Raw genomic sequence first — 16,232 nt, 5'->3', positions numbered from 1 at the left:
TTAAAAAACTATAGGTGCAATTTTTTCAAATATTTTTTTTTTATCATTGTAACGAGTAAAATTATAACCGGTTTTAAATTAAATTAGTCATCAAACATTAAATATAACCCAAATTAATTACGAACAGATCATTTTACATATCGGAAAATCAGAACTTAAATGAATCAGTAATTTGTAAAATAATTATAAACAGTTACCCCTTTTTGCTTGGTTTAGCTCGCCGGAGTCCAGGGTTCAAAAGGGGTCTTTAATTTATACACAGTTTTTCGAATAAACAATAATCAAACTTTATTTAAATAAGAAAACAAACAAAACCTTTTTTTTACATGAGCTCCGATGCTCAGTTCTACTACCTTTACAATAGAATAATATCCATACTTTTAACGCGGTTTAATAACAAAAATGCCGCTGGTTATTAATAATTCCACGCGGTCACACAAAGTATACACACACACACACACACACATACCTAACAGATTCGCGGTCTAAAATCGCGGTCTACCCCCATTCTCGGTTGCTTCAGGGGAGTCTGGTCGACTACCCCGTCGGCCCTACACGAAGTCCCATCCCATGAGGATCAGTGGATGGTCTCCAACAGACCCTCACCTACTCGGTTCCCAAATACCCACCACCCCTCGGCAGAAGGCCTCAGGGTGGAGTCCCTCAACCCTCCATGAGAATGAAAAACTGCACTTACCTGGTCCGGTCGGACGCCTGGTACGAGAGTTTCCGTCAGTTGTCCGTGAATGGTCTTCTCAGACAACTTCTCTGGAGAACTAGGTTGCCTTTCCGGGCTTAAATGCGCGGTCTTATCTCTATATCTACCCGTTGTAGAGGTGAACGGGAATAAATTCCCTCGCCCTCTGTTGTTGACATCGAGAGTCTACTGTTGTAAAATATTTTCTAAGTCCCGAGTTAATAAGTCAAAGGAAATCGAGTAAAAATAATTTTATCCAAAGTAAAATTGAATTTAAAAGAAAAGAATTCGTTTAAGCTGTTAAATAAATACTAAGTCCCGAGAACTTAGCCGTGTGAGCGACGATAATCCGGGCGGACGGATAGAAAATGAAAGAATGAACGATTGAAATATTAAAGTTTATTTTAATTTCACCAATATTTCTCGTATTTCTGTTCATTTTATAATTCTTTCAATCTCTTAAAACTTTTAAACGTCTTATTCGAAACCTATATAAGCGTTTTTATTTTATTTCCTTTGATTTTGGTGCTCAGGACTTAGAATAATTTTCGCTCGGTCGCGCATTCACATACTTATACCGTACATCCATATAATTTTATATCTCGGTATATTCATTCGACTTAGATTTTAAAACACAGCCATATAAGTATAAATAATAATAATAACTCATTGTTAAAGTAAAATAATACTGTTTATAATAAAGTAAGAAAATGAAAAGAATATTATATACAAAAGTATAAGTCATATGAAATAGAACCATAATTTAAGTCAATAGATAAATAGAGTAGTATAAGTATAGTAGTAATTAATTTGTTTAAACAAAGGAACATAATATTTAGAATTTTAGTCCTAGTTTTTTTAAAGCATAAACGATAGTCTAGTAGATGTAAGAATAATAACTAGTAGATAAGTAGTATTAAGTCAATAGGTATAAGAAAATAGCAATAATATAATAGTTTTTAAGTAACAATCATAGTAACTAGTGTAGTAGCACTAGTTTTAGAGAAATCACAGGTGTCCTCTGTTTTGTTTCACTGGGTCACTCCACTCCACCATCACACCCCTCCTACCTCAACAAAGAAAAGGGGATAGCCTGCTATCCTCTTTTCTTCCTGTCTTTTTATTCCTCTCGTTCCCTGAGTCTGGCCAGCATGTCCCAGACAGTCTTCCCCGTCGGCTCTATCTTCGGCGTTGGACCTTTTACATACCGAGTCACCTTGTATACCCTCAATGTTTCATCGTAGGCGGTAAAACTTGCCTTCTTGGCCACAGTCTTTGGCCTTACTTCGGCTAGAGGGGTCAATGCTGCCAGTAGCCGCTGCAACGGTGTCTGGACCTTTTTCGGTGGCGGAAACAGATCCTCCGGGCTGGACTCAACGTACTCCGGATAGTCGGCTAATAGAGGTGCGTCATCGTAGTCAATCCAGCCAGCGTTGATGGTTGTTGCCAGCTGGGGACTGTCCCTTGAGGATGGGCCCGGGTTGGTAGCAAGTCCTTTCTTTGTTTTCCCAGGTTCGATTGTTGCTAGCTGGGGACCGTTCCTTCGGAATGGGCCCGGGTTGGTGACAATTACTTTAATAGGTCTCGTCGTGGTTGTCGCCTCGTTCCTGATCACTGGATTTACCTTTTTGATCAATTTGCCCAACTGGGGACTGCTCGTTACGAGTGGGCCCGGGTTGGTCGCAGTCGATTCCCTTCTCTGTCCCCCTATCCTCCGTTTCTTCTTAGGGAAACTCGCTGTGGCTCGAGCGGGAAAGGCATCGTCGTTGTCGAGCTGCTCCTTACTGCTGACGTGGCCAGTATCGAGGTTGGTGCTCGTGGGATCGTTGTGTTTCCCACGGGGGCTCTCCCCAACCAGTTCGGCCGTTGACTGGGGACCGCTGATTACCAGTGGGCCCGGGTTGGTGGTCGCCTTTACTGGTTTGGCAAGTTTTATTATTTCGGCGCTGGCTGGCCGAATTACGGGCCTTTTGGTTGGCCTTTTGAAACCGGGCTTGGTCGGGTCGTATGGCTCGACCTTTTTGACCAGGTGGTACTTCACTTTTTGGACCTCCCTTAGCTGTATGTCGGGCCTTTTCCGGGTATTGGTGGCTGTACTTGACGAGGTAGTTGCTGAGGTAGTTGGGAGTGTGGTGATCTCGGTGCTTGTCTCGGTGGTTGGCTCGGCGATTGGCTCCAAAATCAGGCACGGCTGTTGTTGGACCATTCGCTCTAACAGCTCCATCTCCTCTTCCATCGTGAACTCTTGGATAGTTGAAGCTTGCATCTATATACAATAGTTTTCAAAAGGGTTTACAATAGTGATAATCATACTGTTTCATTCATTCATTCATTCCTAAAACGTAACTGAGAGTTTACACGGTTCTCTTTTTTTTTATACGAGGTAGTAGAATAAAAGAGAAAAAAAAACATTTAAAGTGAATAACATATGATTTATATATATAAAAATGATATATATATAATTTATCTTTACATGTGTTTATCATAAAAAAAAAATAAACTCCTCAAAGACAGAATAACTGATCCTAATTTTACCCCCTTTTTACGGGGTGGCCCACTTCAACCCGGGTCTCCGGTGATAGGGGGAGAATTAGCCTTTCTCGCCATAGCCCGAGTTATACGACGCGGTTGCAAAGTTTCGTCTAATTCTGGTTCCGTTTGTTCGTGGTCGTGGTCAAGTTGTTCGTGGTCAAGTAGGTCGCGGTCAGGTTTCAGGGGATTTCCCTCGTGAAAGGGTTTTAGGTCTTTAAGGTGCGCGGTGAAGGTTTTACCTTCCTTGGTCACTTCGTATACCGAAGGTCCTACGACTTTCGTCACGGTAAAGCCCGTAGCGAACTTCTCTGCGAGTTTAGCCGAAAAATTATCAATCGCGGATGACAAGTGATGTTCTCTCTTGCTGACCAGATCCCCAGGAACTGGTTGCCAAGAACCTCGCTTTCGATTATAATACTTGGCTTGTCTCTCATAAGCCTGTGCCAAGTTTACTTTGACTAACTCCATTGTGTCCTCCAGAGTCTTCGCTGCCCGATGAGGGTCGTACACCTCGCTTTCCCCTTGTTCGGCGCGAGATCGTACCGATGACGGAGGCTGTATTTCGCGACCGTAGTTCAGGTATGCCGGGGAAAATTCCGTGGCATCGTGTTTCGCAGTATTATACGCGAAGGCAAATTCCGGAACTTGCTTATCCCAGTTTCTCTGGTTTGTTCCGGCAAACTGCGCGATCATTGTACCAATTACCCGGTTCGTACGTTCAACGGGATTACACTGCGGCGAATATGGGGGTGTTCGGACGTGTCTTATCCCGAATTGCTGGAGCAAAGAAGTGAACTCTTTGCTGACAAAAGGGGTACCATTGTCGGTAATAACTGTCTCTACTCTTCCAAAACGTAGCAGAACCCGTTCCTTAAACGCGTTGGTGATCGCGGAGGCTGTCTGTTGCCGTAACGGTTGGACTTCTATCCATTTTGTGAATTTGTCTTGAAAGACTACCAAATAACACATTCCCCGTGAGGATCGCGGTTTTGGTCCAATTACGTCAGCAGCCACCACTGACCATGGCCTCAGGGCCGGAATTGTCCCCATTGGGGCCGATGGTGGTTGCTGTGAGGCTTTATATGCTTGACATTTCACACATTGCCGCACATACTCAGTAATTTCGGCTCTCATACGCGGCCAGTAATATTGACTGGACACCCGAGCAATCGTTTTAGCGATTCCGCAGTGACCAGCCGAAGGCACATCATGGTTCTCGCGGATGATCTGTCTCACTCCCGCTGCTGGAATACACAGTTTCCAGACATTGCCTCGGTCTGCATAGTCTAGGCTATGATATCGATGCCGATATAATAAGTCTTGTTTCAGACAATACTCGGGGTATCTTTGAGGGTCATTCTTGACCCCTTTGACCGTTCGTTCATACCAAGAATCGCCAAGGTCAACTGCTTCGAGAATTAAATCGGTTTCCGGTTCGTGAGGGTCATTTTCGTCGGAATTGGTAATAGTGCTTCGCGATAACGCGTCTGCTACTTTGTTCCATTTCCCTTTCCGATAAACGACGTCAAACTCGTACTGTTGAAGGTAAAGATTCCATCTGGCTACCCGACCACTCGGACTCTCGATTGATCGGAGCCATTTCAGTGACTGGTGATCTGTAATGACCGTGAACTCATACCCTTCGAGGTATGGTCTCATTTTCTGAATCGCCCAGACCACTGCAAGACATTCTTTCTCGGTTACACTGTAATTCCGCTCGGCTTTGTTTAACGATCGACTCGCGTATGCGACGACTTTTTCTGCGCCGTCGTGTTCCTGTGTCAGGACAGCGCCTATTCCAACGTCGCTCGCATCCGTTTGTAGTACGAAACGTTTAGAAAAATCCGGGGGAACCAATAAGGGGTCCGATTTTAGATGGTTTTTCAGGGTTTCAAACGCCGTTTGTTCAGCAGTTTCCCATTTCCATCGTTTTCTTTTCTGCAGAAGACAAGTCAATGGTTTGGTCAGGTCTGCGCAGTTGGGAATAAACCGTCGATACCAGGATATCATTCCCAAGAACTGGCGCAGTTCTTTAGTTGTACGCGGGGGAGCAATCTCGGTAATTGCTTTAACTTTTTCCGGATCCGTTCGGATTCCTTGTTCGTCGATGACATGGCCCAGATACACGGTACTTTGTTTTAGAAAGTGGGATTTCTCGGGGTTTAATTTCAAGTTCGCGGTGCGAAGTCGTGTCATAACCTTTTTCAGGATTTCCATGTGCTCGGCAAGGGTTTCACTGACGATTATTATATCGTCCAAATATACTACCACGTGAGCTTCGAGATCAGCGCCCAGGACTTCGTACATTACTCGCTGGAACGTTGCAGGAGCAGAATGTAGTCCAAAAGGCATTACACGGAATTGAAACAGACCACGTCCGGGTATCGTGAAAGCAGTAATTGGTTTGCTTTCGTTTTCCAGTGGTATCTGCCAATATCCGCTTTTCAAGTCGATGGTACTGATAAATTTTGCCTTTCTTAATTTATCAAGAGATGCATTCACGTGGGGTATTGGGAATGCGTCTTTTTCGGATACGTCGTTTACTTTGCGGAAGTCAACGCAAAAACGGTATTTCCGGTCCTTTTTACGCACTAATACGACCGGGGAATTCCACGGACTGTTTGATGGTTCGATGATTCCATCTTTCAGCATCTTGTCAACTTCTTCATTCATGATCTGTTGCATTTTGGGGTTCTTCGGAAAGTAGCGCGTTTTTACCGGTTCGGTTCCAGGTTTAATTTTAATTTTATGGGTCGCACACCGGGTTGGGCCAGTTATTGATTCATCCAATTTGAGCCAAGTCTTGATTTCTTTACGGGCTGTTTCTATATCATGCTTTATATCGAGGGTATGACAGTCAAATGTCCCAGGTTGGCGTATCAATTGATAGCCCATTGCTGACAAATTGTCAATACCCAGAAGCATGTCACTCGTGTACGCAGTGATGACATGAAACGGCAAAGTATATTCTCGGTTCTCATGTCTTATGGTAACCCACGCGGTACCAGTTGATCGTACAATATGGTTGCCCATGGTTGATCCTTGTACTGGCGTTGAGTCATAGCGCGTGTATAGTTTGTTTGCATGGATGAAATGCCACGTGTGTTCAGAAATAATTGACGCGGTCGCTCCGGTATCCATTAATGCATGGATTTTCGCGTTTCCGAGTCTGATCTCGGCAAAAGGACGTTTATCGCTGGTTTTTACGGCTGTTGGCTGGAATTGCCTGCCTTCGGCTCGGGGCTTCTCGGCGCGTTGCTCGTTTGATTTTGTGCTCCCGGGGGAATCACGGACCGGGTTTGGGAGCGTGTACCGGTCCTCTCGGCGTTTCCCTGTCTTGGGCAGGGACAATCTCGGGAAAACGTTCCCATTTTACCACACCGCATGCAAAATTTCACCCACTGATTCGTACATTCAGGCTTAGTATGTCCCCGTTGTCGACATCTCCAACAACACTCTCGCCAGTTATACTCGAAAATTTCGAGTGGTGCTTGTGTCGCGGTCTTTACCGGTTTCCGGGGTGGTTGCTTGGTTTCTTTGGCCGGAGGGGCTCTTTCCTGCGCGACGAGTTGTTCATATTCACCCGCGAGTCGTAAAAGTTCCGGAACAGTGGTAAATTCCGTACGTTTAATGTATCGGCGATACTCAGGTCTCAAATTATGATACAAACGAGTAAGACGGGCTGTGGTTGACATTTGACCGTGTCTTCTCATTAGTGTTTGCAATTTGGTTGCATATTCTGCCGCGGTTTCGGTCGATCTTTGTACGCGGTTCCGGATTTGTTCTTCCAGCTCTAGTTCGAGTCCTGGAGGCAGGTAAAAAGCTTTTAGATCCGATACGAAGTCTTCCCAAGAAACCCAATCCCTCTTGTTATTTCTGTACCAGAGGAGAGCTTTTTCCCGGAGCAAAATCGGGATGCATGGCACTAAGTGGTCCATCTCATACCCATAGCTTTCTGCCAATTCTTCCAGCCGTTCCAGGAATTCCTGGACGTCGCGTTCCCCATTGAATACGACGCCCCATTTCCGTACCAAGTCCCTCTTTCGAAGCTCGACGGAGTCATCTACCAATAGTGACTGTCGAGCGCGACTTGGTAACGGGGTTCCTTGTCTTGAGGAACCAGCTCTGGGTTCAGCTACTTCCATGGACTCGTGACCTGTCCGCCGGTTTCGGTTTTCGCGTTCGCGTCGCTCATTTTCTTCGCGTAATATTTGCTCACGAATTTCTTCCCGCAACCGAGCACGTAATTCCTGTTCTTCTCTCTCTCGCTGTTCATTCTCACGTCTCACTCTCGCTTCTCTCTCTTCCCGACCCGCGTCACGCGCCCGTTGTTCTTCGCGTTCACGTAAGAGTTGTGCCCGGATTTCTTGTCGCAAACGCTCACGTATTTCTTGGTCGTCTCGCTCTGCTGCTTCCCGCGCTGCTCTCTCGGCTCGTTCTCTTTCAGCCTGTTCTCTCTCTGCTTGCTCCCTTGCTTCCCGTGCTCGACGATCTCGTTCCTCTTGTTGCCTTCTCTCGTTCTCCATTCGTTCCCTTTCTTCTGCCTCGATTCTTTCTCGTTCTTCTCTTTCAAACCTCTCACGTTCTTCCCGTTCAATCTCAACCCGAATTTGTTCTTCTCGGGTTTGTCGGTGTCGGGCATTTCTTGTCTCAGGTGATTGGTCCACACTGCCCCGGTCTTCGTCTGACGGGTGTTCGTCGTCGTTCTCAGGGTCTTCAATCGTCGCGCCGTCGTCTGAGTTGTCGAGGTTGTCCAATTCGGCTTCGGAACGATCGAGATCGACTAATAATTTATCGTACCGACCCGCACGACCTGCGTTCGCGGCTTTCGCTTTATTTAATTCCGTTCGCAAAAGAAATCTTAATTCTGATAACGTTGCCTGCGGTTCGATGTTCACTGGGTATTTCTCGAGTTCTTTTAAAAGGGCGTCCTTACGAAGCGACCATACCCACGTTTGGGATCCGGTTACCGGTTGCTTTTTCATAATTATAGCGGAAATAAATGACACAAATGAAAAGGGAAAGAAAAAAAAATGTTAATAAAACTTTCGCGGTACCCGTTAACTCTGGATTTATTCGCGGTCAGGTCCCTGTTCGAGCGCCAAAATTTGTAACGGGTATAATTGGGTTTTAATTATAAAATAGTCGAAGAGTAATTAATTAATTAGTATCACAGAAAGACGTCAAATCAGTTTTGTATGTCACCAGAAAGTCAGAAGTTAGACGAAACAGAAAATATATATTGAAAGAAAATTAGTGAGTAAAAAGTATGAACGATTTAATCAATCAAAAGAAGTAATGGTTAATCTCTTAAATCAGACTGTATAAATTATCCAACTACCCCTTTTTGCTTGGTTTAGCTCGCCGGAGTCCAGGGTTCAAAAGGGGTTTTTAATTTATAGCCAGTGCTAATTAATCAAGTCAACAAAACTTTACTTTAACTAAACAAAAGAAACTCTTTTTTTTTTTAAAAGAAAGAAAACACAGATTTAGAAAAGAAATAAGAAACTAGGATTTATTATTTAATACTTACAATGGCTTCCAGCCCTTTTCTACTACCTCTTACAATAATTAATATTAATAATTAAACGCGGTTTCAATATTATAAAATTACGGCTTGTTGTTTATTCAACAATTTACACGGTTTATTGCTAATTAAACAATCTATACACGGTTTACACGGTTACACGGTCACACACATACTCAAAAGATTCGCGGTCTACCACGCGGTACTACCCCTCCCCGGGTGCTTCAGGGGAGTCTGGTCGACTACCCCGTCGGCCCTACACGAAGTCCCATCCCATGAGGATCAGTGGATGGTCTCCAACAGACCCTCACCTACTCGGTTCCCAAATACCCACCACCCCTCGGCAGAAGGCCTCAGGGTGGAGTCCCTCAACCCTCCATGAGAATGAAAAACTGCACTTACCTGGTCCGGTCGGACGCCTGGTACGAGAGTTTCCGTCAGTTGTCCGTGAATGGTCTTCTCAGACAACTTCTCTGGAGAACTAGGTTGCCTTTCCGGGCTTAAATGCGCGGTCTTATCTCTATATCTACCCGTTGTAGAGGTGAACGGGAATAAATTCCCTCGCCCTCTGTTGTTGACATCGAGAGTCTACTGTTGTAAAATATTTTCTAAGTCCCGAGTTAATAAGTCAAAGGAAATCGAGTAAAAATAATTTTATCCAAAGTAAAATTGAATTTAAAAGAAAAGAATTCGTTTAAGCTGTTAAATAAATACTAAGTCCCGAGAACTTAGCCGTGTGAGCGACGATAATCCGGGCGGACGGATAGAAAATGAAAGAATGAACGATTGAAATATTAAAGTTTATTTTAATTTCACCAATATTTCTCGTATTTCTGTTCATTTTATAATTCTTTCAATCTCTTAAAACTTTTAAACGTCTTATTCGAAACCTATATAAGCGTTTTTATTTTATTTCCTTTGATTTTGGTGCTCAGGACTTAGAATAATTTTCGCTCGGTCGCGCATTCACATACTTATACCGTACATCCATATAATTTTATATCTCGGTATATTCATTCGACTTAGATTTTAAAACACAGCCATATAAGTATAAATAATAATAATAACTCATTGTTAAAGTAAAATAATACTGTTTATAATAAAGTAAGAAAATGAAAAGAATATTATATACAAAAGTATAAGTCATATGAAATAGAACCATAATTTAAGTCAATAGATAAATAGAGTAGTATAAGTATAGTAGTAATTAATTTGTTTAAACAAAGGAACATAATATTTAGAATTTTAGTCCTAGTTTTTTTAAAGCATAAACGATAGTCTAGTAGATGTAAGAATAATAACTAGTAGATAAGTAGTATTAAGTCAATAGGTATAAGAAAATAGCAATAATATAATAGTTTTTAAGTAACAATCATAGTAACTAGTGTAGTAGCACTAGTTTTAGAGAAATCACAGGTGTCCTCTGTTTTGTTTCACTGGGTCACTCCACTCCACCATCACATCATTTACTGTTTTAAAAAACAATTCAAAAATTATTAGACGACGGTTGACCTCAGTATCATATTCATACATGATACTGAAGTTAGCTGACGTTTAATAAATTTTTGAATTTTTTTGAAAACAATAAATTTAAAAAAAAAATATTTTTAAAAATTGCACTTACAGTTTTTTAGATTTTCTACCTGTGTATTTTTTTAGTTTTGTTTTTATTCAAATTGAATTTTTGACAATAAAATCCGAAAATTTTTAATTGTCGCTTAACTTCAGGATCATCATTCATACTCATTGATTGTCTACAAACTTGAGGATAATGACAGCAGAGGGGGTAGACTACCCCTCAGCGAGGTCGCTGAGGTTGACGACTGTATCCTGGAGCAACAAAATTTAATCAGCCTACTTCAGAGTCCAGAGGGTCCAGAGCCAACTTCATAGTCCGTTGGAACTTTTGAGCAGATTTACTACAGCCAGTGTCAGGCGCCGAAGAAGGGGAATATAAAGTGAGTGCAACACTCGACTGCTTTTAAAAAATTTACCAGCGTTCTTCCATCTCTATCCCATACTCTATACTCCATACTCATATATATTCATGTTGATCCGTGTTATGCGCGTCCATAGTTTGTTCGCCGTCTATTGTATGTGTAGTGACACAGGGTCCACAGGGGGTATCAGTGCGTAAAAAAACGCCATATAAAATAAAACTAATGAATAAATAGTGCATGAAAAAAAAAAACTATAACTAAAAATGTATTTTATCATCAGGGATTTACAAGTGTGGTGACCGTACGCGACAGAAGTCTTGCTGGTGTGTATGTGCTAAGTAATAAGGAGCAAAAAAAGGTCGAGTAATAGATTTACAAAAAAAAAGGACGAGAATGAGGAAGAGGACGATGGGGAATTGGGCGCTGGATCTCGTTATCGGGATTAGTGTAGTCCTCGGGTGTATTGTAATAACGGGCGGAACAACAGCAGCACTTGAAGTACAGGAAGAGCTTAAACATCATGGTAGATGTGAAGCAATAACAATTAATTTATGCCTTCATTTGCCTTACAATGAAACGATAATGCCAAATTTATTGAAGCATCAGAAGCAGGAAGATGCTGGCCAGGATATACATCAGTATGCGCCTCTGGTAAAAGTACACTGCAGTCCGGACTTGCGTTTTTTCCTGTGCTTGATGTATGCACCAGTTTGCACTATTCTAGAAAAACCACTGCCGCCTTGTCGGTCTATTTGCGAACGAGCTAGAGCCGGATGCGAACGGATAATGAGAAACTTTGGGTTCCAATGGCCACCGAGTCTCGAGTGCTCGAAACTTCCTGAGTACGGGGACCCCAATGAACTGTGCGTTGGGAATAACGAGACGTCATCATCATCCAGGTTGTCTACGACAATCCAACCGCCTCATAAACTGAGACCTGCTTGGAATGACGGGCAAATTCCCTATGCCGGGAACCCCATCGCCGTGTCTGAGTATGAAAATCGTAAATTTGTTTGTCCTGTTCAGTTTCACGTACCTGACAGCTACGGGTACTCGTTGAACTTCAAAACAAAACCAATTCCAAATTGCGCGGCTCCGTGCAATGAAATGTTTTTTACCGAACAAGAAAAACAATTCGCCCGAGTCTGGATCGGTACTTGGGCATCAATCTGCGCAGCATCGTGTTTTTTTACATTCCTCACATTTCTTATTGACACCGACAGATTTAGGTAAGTATTTGATAATTAATTTATCAATTAAATGAAATTATAATTACCAGAGTAATTTAATACTGTCTGGATATTTTATCTGTTAATGAGATGATAAAAAAGTAAACGTAATTTATTTTTTAATTTACATAAGTAGATATCCCGAGAGGCCGATAATATTTTTATCAGTGTGCTATCTGATGGTTGCACTGGTATACGTTGTGGGTTGGGCTGCAAAAAATAACATCGCCTGCAGACAACCTCTCCCACCCCCAGATAATATGCAACAAGTGCAAATGGTATCAACGATAACGCAAGGAACTAAACACGAGCTATGCACTCTACTATTTATGGTACTTTATTTCTTCGGGATGGCATCAAGTATATGGTGGGTTATTCTTACACTCACGTGGTTCTTAGCTGCCGGATTAAAATGGGGACACGAAGCTATTGAAGCTAATTCACAGTACTTCCATCTTGCTGCTTGGGCGGCTCCGGCTATCAAAACAGTCACTATTTTAGCTATGGGCAAAGTTGACGGTAATTTTTTAAATTTATTATTACACCTTACAAACTTCATCATCATCATCATCATCCTCAACAACAACCCATACCACACGGAGAAATTATTCTTGTTTGAAATGCTATGGTGTCATAGTAATGCCGGACCATGTTCGCCACTTGGTGGAAATTTAAATGAACACATGGAAAAATTACCATGATCATAGTAAAATTGACATCGGTTGTATTAAAAATTACTGTGGCCATTGTGAATTTTACTATAGCCATGGTAATTTTTGCGAATGTTTTAAATTTCTGCAGGTGGCCACCATGATCCTGCTTTACTATGACATAGCATTTAAACCAACGATAATTTCTCCGTGTTTGGTATCATAGTAAAGCCGGATCATGTTCATCACTTGATGAAAATTTAAATAAACACATGGAAAAATTACCATGGCCATCCCTGGTGGAAATTTTTCGGAATTTTCTCTGAAAAACTCAGTTCTAAAGTTTTAAAGACTTTTTCAGAGTCATTCAGAGAAAAGTCCAAAAAATTTCCACCAGGGATAGTAAAATTGACATCCACTGTATTAAAAATTACTGTGACCATTGTGAATTTTACTGTGGCCATAGTAATTTTTGCAAGTGTTTAGGTAAATTTCTGCAAGTGGCTAACATGGTCCAACTTTGACACCATAGCATTTAAACCAACAATAATTTCTCCATGTTTGGTATCATAGTAAAGCTGGATCATGTTCGCCACTTGATGGAAATTTAAATAAACATATGGAAAAATTACCATGGCCACAGTAAAATTGACATCAGTTGTATTAAAATTGTATCCTGCTTTACTATGACACCATAGCATTTAAACCAATGATAATCTCTCCGTGTATGGTGTCATAGTATGACCATGTTCGCCACTTGAAATTTAAATGAACACGTAAAAATTACTATGACCATACTAAAATTTACAATGGTCACAGTAATTTGTATCATAACCAATGTTAATTTTACCATGACCATGGTAATGTTTGCAAGTGTTTATTTAAATTTTTTCAAGTGGCCAAGATGGCTCAGCTTTGCTATGACACCATAGCATTTAAAACAACAATAAAACTAATAACTTTATTTAAATAATACAGGTGATGTACTGTCCGGAGTGTGCTACGTTGGAATATGGAATGTTGATGCCCTTCGAGGTTTCGTCTTAGCTCCTCTATGTGTCTACCTCGTCCTGGGAACGGCTTTCCTTTTAGCTGGATTCGTCTCACTCTTCCGTATTCGCACCGTGATGAAACACGACGGCACCAAAACAGACAAACTTGAAAAACTAATGATAAGAATCGGTATTTTTTCCGTTTTGTACACCGTCCCAGCGCTGATTGTCATCGCCTGTTTATTTTACGAGCAAGCTTACTTTGATGACTGGATGCTGACTTGGCATGACGACATGTGCAGAGGACAATTGACTAAATCCTACTACTCAATACCGTGTCCATTCAGTAAAGGACCACCCGAACCAGTGCGCCCTGAATTTCCGGTATTTATGATTAAGTATTTGATGGCAATGATTGTAGGCATCACTAGCAGCTTTTGGGTCTGGTCTAGCAAAACTCTCACCAGCTGGAGACAGTTTATAAATCACATACGTGGTCGTCGCGTCGAGGCATACGTTTAATTAACAAAAAGACTTGCAATTATTCATTTATGACAATATTGATATATTTTCAATTAATATTCTTTTTTTTTTAAATATCCACGGCTATACTTTCGTGATTAATTTACTTTATATTTAAATCACCACAACTATTCAATTATTAATCATCAATTACTCATTAGTTTTATTTATTTTTTATTGATTATCTTTATTATCAATTATTATTTCAATCAAAATCATTTAACGCACGTGCTGTGATCGGGTTTCTGTTAATCTAAATTATTATTATTATTAGTCTTCAACAAAAGTCAATCACTAAATTATCTTTAGCATCGTGCCAATTTATTTAAGCTCGTATTCATTAATTATTTAATTATAACTATTGTTATTATTATTATTATTATTAATTATAATTACGTTTAAGTAGAATTTAATTCCGAAGACAATTATCGCAATGATGATTGAAATAGATCTGTTACAATGCTCAAAATTTCAATATACTCATTTTATATTAATACTCAATACGTCCATTAAAGGGATTCTCAAAATGTGCCCCCAGTTTTTAAAAATTTTCAATGACTCAAATGTCATTGTATTCAAATTTTATTAATTAATGAAAAAAAATTAAAATCTTAATTGCAAAGAGGACAATTTCGCCGAGATATAGAATTTGAAAAAAATTACTTATAGTTGACATCAATTAGAAGTAAAACGAAATTTGGAAAATAAATTTCAGTAAAATTTTTATGCCAATTTTATAATTCAAATTTTCAAATTTTGTAGGCTAAAATAATGTATAGATATACCAGCGATAATAATTTAAATTTGGATTAAAAATAAACCCGGTTTAAAAAACTGGCGCTTAATTTTAAGAATTAAAAAAAAATTACAGTTATCAATTAGGAGTTAAAAAAACTTTTTTGAATAATTTTTAGCCTATAAAATTTGAAAATTCGAATTGTAAAATTAACGTGAAAATTTTATGAAAATCTATTTTCTAAATTTCAGTTAACGGGGATTCTACGGTTTCCTCAACGAAATAAGACTTTTTGAAAGATTTAAATTTTTTGATATCTCGCTTAGGTTTCGAGAAAAATGTGATTTTTTAAAAAAAGTGAAAAATTTCATAGATTTTAATATCTTCATTTTTTTTGTATTTTTTTCCGAAAAGTACATTTAACGATAAAAATTTTGAAAAAAGAAATGTCTGAATTAGTCCATTTTTGAAAAAGGTACTGCTATTTGAAAAAAGTCTTATTTCCTCAAGTTCTACAAGAATTCGCGGTCATTTGACGGCGCCACAAAAACCGTAGACTTCCCTCAATGCTTTAATTTTTTTTTAATTAATTGATAAAATTTTGCAACACTTATGACCAGTCATTAAAAATTTTTAAAAAGCGGACACTGTCTGAGAATGGCCTTAAATAATTTTTCGAAAATAATTTTTTTCGGAAATTTTTCATCAAAAGTAATCTCGTTCCTTAAACAATTTTTTTTAACGAACAAAAAACAAGACTTGATACTATGAATCTTTTTTTTATACTAATCCAATATTAAGACTAAGACTTTGAATTTTTTTATAGACTTTTTTTTTAAAATAATTAAATATAAAAAATGAAAATACGTGCTGCTGTATTATTCAGGTAACAATTGTATATAAGTGCAGCTTTTGCTATGTATTATAATATTTTTTTAAATAACATATGTAAATATATGAAAAAGAAATCGTTCAATTTAGGTAAGATGTTAAACTGAACAAAAGTAATAATTAATTAATTAAATAAATTAATTATCCTGAACAAAAGTAATAATTATTGTAATAAAGAGTAAAAAAATTAAAAACGCAGTTATGTTTGTGAATGTGAATCTTTAAAAAAAAATCGTCCAAGGAAAAAAATTGTCGAGCTTTTATATATATATATTTGTGTGTGTGTGTTTTGTATGCAAGTATGTGCTTTTTAAAATGGTTTTAAATGTTTAAACAATCAAAAGAAATTTATAATTATGGTTTGACAAAAAAAGAGATCTAAATAAATTAGAGTACGCTGTGTATTTATGTTGTCATACATTATACACGAGATGTCATATTATATACGTAACATTGTGTAAAATTATAAGCATTATATTCTTTATATTATAATGAAAATAAAATGAAACAATCATA

The 16,232-nt window shown here is 39.4% G+C and overlaps 3 protein-coding genes across 5 annotated transcripts; 1 reads left to right on the top strand and 2 right to left on the bottom strand.

Annotated features, from left to right (window-relative positions):
• Nucleotides 1–222: 222 nt before the first annotated feature.
• Nucleotides 223–10,211, bottom strand: LOC130667973 (uncharacterized). 2 transcript variants are annotated; one of them, XM_057469931.1, is made up of 2 exons: nucleotides 8,763–10,211; nucleotides 223–2,963 (listed from the first exon to the last, which is right to left on the bottom strand). In XM_057469931.1, the coding sequence occupies exon 2, from the start codon at nucleotides 2,961–2,963 to the stop codon at nucleotides 1,818–1,820; it is 1,146 nt and encodes a 381-aa protein (XP_057325914.1). In that variant the 5' UTR covers nucleotides 8,763–10,211; the 3' UTR covers nucleotides 223–1,817. The 2 variants fall into 2 exon arrangements, with proteins under 2 accessions (XP_057325914.1, XP_057325915.1); XM_057469932.1 differs by having other exon boundaries at nucleotides 9,159–10,211.
• LOC130668615 (trichohyalin-like) lies at nucleotides 6,433–8,214 on the bottom strand. Its single transcript, XM_057470970.1, has one exon. The coding sequence runs from the start codon at nucleotides 8,212–8,214 to the stop codon at nucleotides 6,433–6,435; it is 1,782 nt and encodes a 593-aa protein (XP_057326953.1).
• Nucleotides 10,212–10,717: 506 nt separating the features above from the next.
• Nucleotides 10,718–16,232, top strand: LOC130667971 (frizzled-2). 2 transcript variants are annotated; one of them, XM_057469929.1, is made up of 3 exons: nucleotides 10,718–11,925; nucleotides 12,062–12,444; nucleotides 13,554–16,232. In XM_057469929.1, exons 1-3 carry the CDS (start codon nucleotides 11,090–11,092, stop codon nucleotides 14,087–14,089), a joined length of 1,755 nt encoding a protein of 584 aa, XP_057325912.1. In that variant the 5' UTR covers nucleotides 10,718–11,089; the 3' UTR covers nucleotides 14,090–16,232. The 2 variants fall into 2 exon arrangements, with proteins under 2 accessions (XP_057325912.1, XP_057325911.1); XM_057469928.1 differs by having other exon boundaries at nucleotides 10,719–11,925; nucleotides 12,059–12,444.

Source organism: Microplitis mediator, chromosome 5 (genome assembly GCF_029852145.1).
Source record: "Microplitis mediator isolate UGA2020A chromosome 5, iyMicMedi2.1, whole genome shotgun sequence".
NCBI classification, from domain to species: domain Eukaryota; kingdom Metazoa; phylum Arthropoda; class Insecta; order Hymenoptera; family Braconidae; genus Microplitis; species Microplitis mediator.
Note: the sequence above shows the minus strand (reverse complement) of the source record. Positions and strands in the feature narration are given on the sequence as shown.

Coding starts and splice junctions, on each gene's coding strand:
- LOC130667971 (XM_057469928.1), top strand. CDS start 11,090: ATGAGGAAGAGGACGATGGGGAATTGGGCGCTGGATCTCGTTATCGGG. Junction 11,926..12,058: donor ATTGACACCGACAGATTTAG/GTAAGTATTTGA, acceptor AATTTACATAAG/TAGATATCCCGAGAGGCCGA. Junction 12,445..13,553: donor AGCTATGGGCAAAGTTGACG/GTAATTTTTTAA, acceptor TAAATAATACAG/GTGATGTACTGTCCGGAGTG.
- LOC130668615 (XM_057470970.1), bottom strand. CDS start 8,214: ATGAAAAAGCAACCGGTAACCGGATCCCAAACGTGGGTATGGTCGCTT.
- LOC130667973 (XM_057469931.1), bottom strand. CDS start 2,963: ATGCAAGCTTCAACTATCCAAGAGTTCACGATGGAAGAGGAGATGGAG.